Genomic DNA, 8,963 nt, shown 5'->3' on the forward strand with positions numbered 1-8,963 from the left:
TTTACAATAACTCCACGAATTATTAGCATTTTTTTAAATTGCACATCTCATCATATGTATACCTATTGTATATTAAGTTGCCAACTTGTTATTTATTATCAAAAATTAATCTTCAGTAGATAATGTTATCAATTTTTTTTATATGAACTCGTGAGTCGTGTACTCGTGTGAATCCGGAATCGTTACTGACATTGGTGATTATGTCACTGTCTTGTTAGTCTTGTAAATTTTGAGTGTGTGGCTTTTATCCTTTTATTTTAAAGTTCTTGGCATTCTTAGTAAAATTAGATGACACAGGTACTTACCTAGATACTTCCAATAATAAAATTCAGGTATTATAGTGTACAGTTTAGTATTATCTTAAGTATTAATTTGTTCACATGTATTAAAAAATATAATATTTAGGTTGGTGTACGCCTTATACATTAAATATGCCTAAAAAAAAAACTGGGCAGAGAAAGAAAGCAGAAAAGATGAGGCTTCGACAAAAAGGAATTAGGTCAGCAAAGGATAATTTGTCATTGGCTAAACACCCTTGCAATGCAACAATGGTAAATAAATAAAATGTTATGTTATAAAAAATATTTTGATGGCAACTATAGTATGACTAAAATAAAATAAATTAATACTAATAGATTATATTAACCAAAGATAATTTTATTTTGAATTACTTACCTAAAAATGGTTTATTTATCTATGATTATTATTCATTATAGGTATGCATCTAATTTTAATGTTAAATTTTTTTTTTTCAAGACATTAACATGTTGACTGTGTACTGACGCCATTTGGCATCCAATATATATTTGAAGTAAACGATTTATTATTTCCTACACGTTGCTGAATGTTGTGTTATTATTTAGCGTGTTTTAAAATATGTATTTATATGTCATTTGAACATATGACCATTTAGGAGAAAATGTTTATGTTATTTTAAGAAAAGTGACATACGCACTGTATGAAAACCTCAAAAAGACATACACAATCAACATGTTAAAATATAAAATGTATGTAAGAACATAGAACATTTCCTTGGCTTTTTAACCCTAATTTCTTAGTAATACTAAACATATTGTGTACAACTTTCATAAATTTCAATAATTTCATTTATATTTGTTTCTATAAGTTATCTTTCTTAGGGCCGTTCTTACAATGTCTGGTTAAGTGTCAGTTAAGACTAACCGTTAGAATTCTATTGGTTAACTTATGATAAATTCTTCCGGTTAGTGTTATCAGGCACTAACCAAACATTGTAAGAATGGCCCTTACAGTTATACATTTATACATTTTATTATTATTATTATTATTATTATTAATACATTTTGTGCCATTAATTAAGTTTTGAACATAATCATGAAGATATATATATATTTTTTTATATATAAATAATATTCTAAATTAGTTATTAACATTTTTAAATTATAAAATAAAAATTTTATTTAGTTTTTATGTAATCGCTACTTTTTTAATAGCTATATTAGGTATAGTTGGTACTGTATGTCATTTATATTTTTAAGTTTTATTATATACCTACCTACAAATATTTCAAACAATCTTATTTAATCAACCGGTTTCACTGTATGTTTTTAATTGGAATCATTAATCAAATTTACCTAGAATGATTATTATAAAAAGGCATAAATTCATTTTTTCTTATTGATCTAAATAATATAGATGTGATCTTAAGTCAATGTTTTTTTTACTTTTATTTGTATTGTTTAGAATTGCATTGAATAGAATTTATTTTACAAGTTTAATTATTAAATATTAACTTAGAGCTTTAGGCCTTTGCATATTTGTTTAAAAATTGTATATTGAAATTCTAGTTTGATACAAATTTGATCAATAGTATGCAAATTTCAAATACAAACATTTTTGTTGCATACTTTTGCATATTTCGTTATTTTATGTAGGAATTGGCATATTTTAGGTTTAAGAAGTTTTTGTTATCGAAATTTTTATTCGAGATTTATCGAAACAATTTCTTTTTTTTTTACAAATTTATTTCATCAAAAAAAATACTAAGTATGACAACCAAAATTCTAAATTTTACATAGTTTGACAAAATAAATAAAATTATCAATGGCTATTTTAGTATATTGCTCCCAATGCACTTAATAATATAATCTCTACTCCACTGAGAAATTGTAATAGTTCATTTTATCTAAATTTAAAATAAGGTATTAATATTGTACCATAATATAAAGTTTTATTTTTTGTTTCTTTCGTGAACCTAATTTTATGTAAATTTTATTTTATTTAATAAATTACATACTTTTGCATATTTTACAAATTTTTCTGCATATTGTATTGATGATTATATTATTATTATTAATGCCATAACCGTATTATGTTTACATTGAGGGTCATCTAGAAGTAAGGATACTATGAGTTTTGGTTAGTTGAATGGTTCAATATTAATCTATATAAAGTATAGGCTCAATATATGGGCATGTCTAAAAGCAAATAAATTTAACATAAATAGATTATATTATATAATTGTAATTACATTTAAAAAATTGTATTATCAATTTTTTTTTTCAGGAATGTGATAAATGCAAGAAGTAAGTTTTTCAAATAGATATTCAATTTGAATAACATGTATCTTAACACAATGGTTCCTAACTGATTTACCATGGCCCTTGGAAGACTAAATGAAAAAGAAAGACTAATATTCTGTAAACTGACTTAAGATGTGTCACAAAATTATGCAGCATTTATGAATACTACAGCGTGTACTATACTGTAGTTTTTTTTATAAAATATCCAATGGTGTCGTAAACAAAAAAACATTGAGAACCACTGCCTTAACATATAAATATTTAAAAAATCACTAATTTTACTTTAACTGTGGAAAAGTATAAAATAATTCTTATTATTCATAAACAATAAATAATTAATCAATTACAATGCTATATGATAGCTTTATATGATTGTTCTTCTTATATTTAATGAAAATAAGAATTGTTTTTATATGCAGTAACTTAATATTATATTATAAATTAAATTTATCAACTAAAAATTTTAATTGTGTAATTAGATTTCAATTATTTTTACTTTAGGAAACAAAAAAATCGGGCTTTTTGTTATTTTTGTCAAAGTTTACAGCGTTTGCCTCAGTGTGCTAGCTGTGGTAAAATCAAATGTCTTATGAAGTCAGGAGATTGTGTTGTTAAACACCCAGGTGTCCATACAACAGGAATGGGATTAGTGGTATGAATAATATAAAAACAATAAATAAAATTATTTTTATTATAATTATAAATCGAATATTTAGGGTGCAATTTGTGATTTTTGTGAAGCGTGGGTATGTCATGGTCGAAAATGCCTGACAACTCATGCTTGTGTTTGCCCTCTACAAGATGCGAATTGTGCTGAATGTGAGCGTGGAACATGGGATCATGGTGGTCGTATATTCATGTGCTCGTATTGTTCAGCATACCTCTGTGAAGATGATCAATTTGAGCACCAAGCTTCATGTCAAGTTTTGGAATCAGAAAATTATAAATGTAATGTAGTTGCTAAAATATTAAATGATTTATTAAGTGGATGTCATTCATCTATAAATTATTTATAAAAGTTGTTCAAGGCGTATGACTATTAACACAAAAAACCAAATTTTAACCATAAAAGAAGAATAATTTTGACAGTTTATCATTTTTATTTATTCAATATTTCAATATCACTAATACTAAAAAAAATATTACATTTTAAAGTTCTCTTCCTTTTATGCTGAAAATTTGTTTTCTTATCATAATTGTAGCTTTCTCAGTTTTCTCAAGCATAAAATAGTTTTGTTGTGTAATTTCATTATTAAGCAACAATTGCTAATGGTATCAGTCATAAGTAATTTAATTTAAAATGTTGTATTTTAAATTCCTTAAAAAGTGAATGTGTTGCATCAATTTATTTTTATGGTGGTGGTTTTAATGAATTATTTTCTTTCTTTACAAGTTAAAACATTTGAATAAAATGCTTATTAATTAATTTAATTAATTGCAGGTCAATCATGCAATAAATTAGGACAGTATAGTTGTTTGAAATGTAAAGTGTGTTTCTGCGATGAACACATTAGATGTAAACGTTTTAAGTATTCTGAAAAAGATAGAAATTATCCATGTCCAAAGTGTTCTTATCCAACAGCTGAAGTCAGTGATTTATCATTATCTTGTAAGTATACTAATAAATATTTTTTTCCACTAGTTAGTTACAGTTAGTTTCTAGTATTAATAATTAATTACACCTAAATCATTGATATTTTAAATTATCTTTTCAAGTTGTTATTTTCTTGATTAAATATATTTTTTTATAAGCGTTTGAAGTTAAAACTTTGACAAAATTATGAAATAAAATTTTATAGCAATTTTATTTTTATAACCAAGGTTTTATGCTAAAATTTAATAAAAAATCCCACATAAGTAATTCTTATAACTTAACAAAAATATTAAAAATACATAACCACAATTTTTTTTACATGTATTTGAAGTTAGTATTTTGACAAATTTCATCAAAATCCTGTAAACTATTTTTTAGTTAAAAATTCATAAAAACTTTTCTTTTTCATTCGACTTTTGATATAGTTTTGAATATTGTATACAATATTCCTTATAAGTAGTACATACTGAAACCATAAAATCTAAAAATTTATTAATACAATTATTTTTAGAATGTTTTAAGTTTCAATTTTAACAAAATTACTTATTTTATATTTACGATAAATAACGATATATTGTTTTGTTATAATTTACAAACATTATTTGTGGGAACTTCAACTTTTATGTATTTTATAACATTAAATATGTTTAATCAATGATATTTAATACTATAAATCTGTTTTTACTGTTTTATGGTATTTATAGAAAGATGTTATTACATTTTGTGTTGTATAAGTTCATATAATACAAATTAAATACATATCATTATAATAATTAAATATTAATAGTATAATAAATGCAATATTTTTGGAAAAGATTAAATCAACCTACTATACTGATAAAAGTAAAATAAATAAGCAAAAAATTAATATTTCTTGGTAGCACAATTTGATAGACCATTAACGCTCAGAATTATTTTTAATTTATTATGGTGTATCATTGAATTAAAATTTAACACAGTGTGTGAATCGCTCGGAACCTAATGCACAGCAGAGAGGCATCCACTTACCTACCTTTTTTACTTTTCAAATCAACTGAACCAAAATTCTTTAGTATTTTTGTGTTTTATTTTAACGAGCATTTTACTCCGTATCATTTATATAACTAAAACTATCTATTTGTTTTGTTGTGTTTTTTGTCAAGGTGTTTAAATATTCACTTGGGTATAATTACTATAATTCGAACAAAAAAGTATATTATATTATTATATATTTTTAATACTTTTTACATAATTAAATTAAAAATAGAAAATAAACTAATCTAACTATAAAGAAAATTTAATTGAAAATTAATATTTGATTTTAAATACAAATTCTTAATCTAAGTACTTTTTCAAAAGTATTTTAAATATGTTTGCAAGTATTTAAAAAGTTTTTGAATACTGTAACAGTTTAACTCAATTACTTAACAAAATTTTACAAGTTAAGTTTATTTACAAAATATCAATTTAAAATGTGAAAAATAATTTCAAGTTGAATATTTATATTTAAGGTTATTATATTTAGGTTGTTGTCTTAATTTATAAAAAAAATAAATTATTTAGACATTATTTATACTTATTTCTTATATTTTTACAAAGCAATTTATTTTGTTAATTTTAATTAAGTATTTTAGTGTGGCATAATTTTGTTATAATTGTTAGGGAAGAAATAGAAATTGTTATACATGGCTATTATCCAAGAGTTTTTTTAAGCATGTTTCATTACAACATTATGAATGCATACGTGATGTGTACAATTTTAATATATTTGTTAGATTCAATATCCTCAATTTGCAATACAATATTTAGTTTATGAATATGCCGGTTTGATATTGACCGGAATTGGTAACCACTGTAATTTTGTAGACTTGATATCGAATTTTATTTACTTATTAATAATGATTTTAATTATTTAATACTACCAAATCTACACTATTAATTATTATCGACTAACCATTACTGTAATTTTGTAGAATAAAATAAAATGAGAACTATTGGTTTACACTTTACACCTTATATTTAATTAATAAAAAAATACTGAATACTTTAATTATATATTTAACTATATTTAATTATAATTATGCGAGTAAAACAACCAATAAGTGATTCCTAATAACTGATGGTTTCAAGTAATACTGTTAGACGTTAGTATGATCAACAAAATAATGTTAGACTATTCTCAATAGCACTGTTTTTTGTATTATTTCAATGTTGTTTGTAATAATCTACTAATAAAATTTAGTATGAGAAAAGATGAGTTCAATTTTAAAAAGTTATATACTTTGATTGGTTTATAAAGTTAAAAGGAAAAGTTTGAGTGAAAACCCTATTTTTGAATGAGGTAGAGCTATAATTTTTGAATAGGCTTTTTTTCTTATTTCTATTCTTTATAGTGCATTTTTAAGTGTTTATAATAAAGTTTTTATATTTTGTTAATTTAAAATGCAGTTAGTACCAAATCCTGCTTATGTGTTATTTTACATTTTTCTTTCTATTATGTAAAACATAATATAACTATTTTTAATAACTATGAATATTTTTACTTATAGCTCGTAATCATAAATATGGCCGACAAACATATGAAGAAGGTTATGATGATGATGATGATGATTCGTATGCTTATGGAGCTGGTAATTCTGGAACAAGCTATGGATATACTTATGATGAAGGTATTTGATATTAAAAATTGATTTTAACAATATTATTTATTCAGAACAGTAACAAATTTTAAAACTATATTTTAATAGCTGAATCTAGTGATGATGACGATGATGATTATTCATCAGAAGAAGATGATGATGATGATGATGACGACACCGACGACGACGATGATGAAGATGAAAACAAAGCAAAAATAAAAAAATAAATTTTATAAATCTAGATAGTATTTATATAAAAAATATATAATTCATCAATTTGATTACTTCATCTTATTTATTGTTTGTTAATCTAATCTAAAATGCTGTTATAGTCTATTTTCTAAACTAGGGACTATGATTTTTTTTTCGCAAATGTACTTTTCAGTATATCTATTGAGACCAAAGCATTGGACAAATTTTTGATGAGAATGCTAAGAGAAGGCTCCAAGTTTATAATTTTAACTGACATACAAATTATAACTATAATAAAATTGGCCATTACTCAATGAAAATATTATTTTGTTATACAAGTTATATTTAAAATAATATATTTCATTAATTGTAATTTTTTTAAAGTATAAATTAATACAATTATTTATAAATAATATGTCAATAATTGTTTTTAGTTCTTACAATTACCTAATTATATATATATAAATATATTAGCTATAAAATAGTAACTTCTATTATAATCAAATAGTATAATATAAACAAATTAAAATAATGAATTTAATAACAATTTTTCCCTGTCAAAATGTAAGCTCCATCTTAATCACAGTTATTCATATAAGTAGCCACAACTTAATCCCAATAAACCAAATTTTTATGAAGTAGATACCATACGATAAATTTAATTAACAATAGAAAACTTCAAATATAATATTACATCTATAGGTAAGACTATTACAGATTATATGAACTCTTATATACACTGAGAAAGACATAAGTATCCAACAATATTATAGATACAGATTATATTAAGTGTAAATTAATTTGCATATTTTTTTTATTTTTTTTTTTGTAAATTTGACGTTTTGACGGATCTGCTCTAAAGGTTTGTGTTATTTACATGATAGACATGATACAAACTTTATAAATCATATTAAAAAATTCAACTACAGTGGAATCAATGCTTATGAATTATCTCTTGTAATTTGTAGTCATCACTCATCAGTTGTAAACTAGTATCATAGAATAACAATATAACATTATAATTATTCTATAGTAGTGTGATTGTTTAAACTCAGAATATGTCATCATGGTAACACTACTAATACTCATCAAAATGTTTTTGCTGTACCTCTGTAATGATAAAGAAAAAATAAAACAACATGCTAGAGGACTGTTTGTACACACAATAACGATTTATAATAGGATATTTATTGTTTTAGATTCTGAGCTCAGCTATGAATATAGGTATTGATTTTCAGATTTTACCAAGATGTGTTTTCATGTGTGTACAGTATACACAATAAGTATTCTATTTTCAATTTTAAGGGTGGTTTTGGATAACAAATTAGACCTAGTGTGTAGTTAGAAGGTCAAAAGTAAGGTGTTCCACTCAACACCTAATGTACCTACAGCAGAGTGATACCCACTTAACACTTGCCTACCTTTTTTGTATTACAAAATACAAAACAATCAAATCAAGTACAAACAAAAATGAAATAATATTTGTTATAAAATATCAATTAACATATTGTTTTGTGTGTTATATCCTTATATAATAATAGTATAGTATTTCAATTCTCATTAGTTATTGATGTAATGATGTATAATTATAAAATAATAATTAAAATCCAGTAACTTAACAGTAATTCAGTAGTTATAATATTATAATACTATAATAGCTTATTTTGTTTCTAGTACTTTACTAAATTAAATAAATATTATTTTGTCACGCTATATTGTAAAATACTCTAATCTCCAGATTTTTTTACATTTTTGAACCTACAGCTGATTTTCTAGTTGGCTATTGCAAACTTGCAGCTGACAGCAGCCATAAAAAATATAAAAAAGCAGCAGCTGTCTGCTTGCAGTAGTTGCTGAAAAATAACAATATGAAGGTAGTAACGTTTTTCCGGCCGGTCGATTAGAGTAAATAGTATATATGTACATAAATAATAAATGTTCAATAATATGTTTGAGTTTAGCAGCTTAACTTGATATCTCTAATCAGATATCTAACTC

General features: G+C 23.6%; 1 protein-coding gene across 3 annotated transcripts; it reads left to right on the forward strand.

Moving 5' to 3' along the window:
• Window positions 1–144: 144 nt before the first annotated feature.
• LOC114130927 (zinc finger protein 330 homolog) lies at window positions 145–7,057 on the forward strand. 3 transcript variants are annotated; one of them, XM_027996017.2, is made up of 8 exons: window positions 145–332; window positions 406–551; window positions 2,545–2,564; window positions 3,063–3,213; window positions 3,278–3,509; window positions 4,003–4,170; window positions 6,684–6,803; window positions 6,882–7,057. In XM_027996017.2, exons 2-8 carry the CDS (start codon window positions 432–434, stop codon window positions 6,998–7,000), a joined length of 930 nt encoding a protein of 309 aa, XP_027851818.2. In that variant the 5' UTR covers window positions 145–332; window positions 406–431; the 3' UTR covers window positions 7,001–7,057. The 3 variants fall into 3 exon arrangements, with proteins under 3 accessions (XP_027851818.2, XP_050057071.1, XP_050057072.1); XM_050201114.1 differs by having other exon boundaries at window positions 145–297; XM_050201115.1 differs by lacking the exon at window positions 145–332 and having other exon boundaries at window positions 423–551; window positions 3,109–3,213.
• The last annotated feature ends 1,906 nt before the right edge of the window (window positions 7,058–8,963 follow it).

Source organism: Aphis gossypii, chromosome 2 (genome assembly GCF_020184175.1).
Source record: "Aphis gossypii isolate Hap1 chromosome 2, ASM2018417v2, whole genome shotgun sequence".
Lineage (NCBI taxonomy): Eukaryota > Metazoa > Arthropoda > Insecta > Hemiptera > Aphididae > Aphis > Aphis gossypii.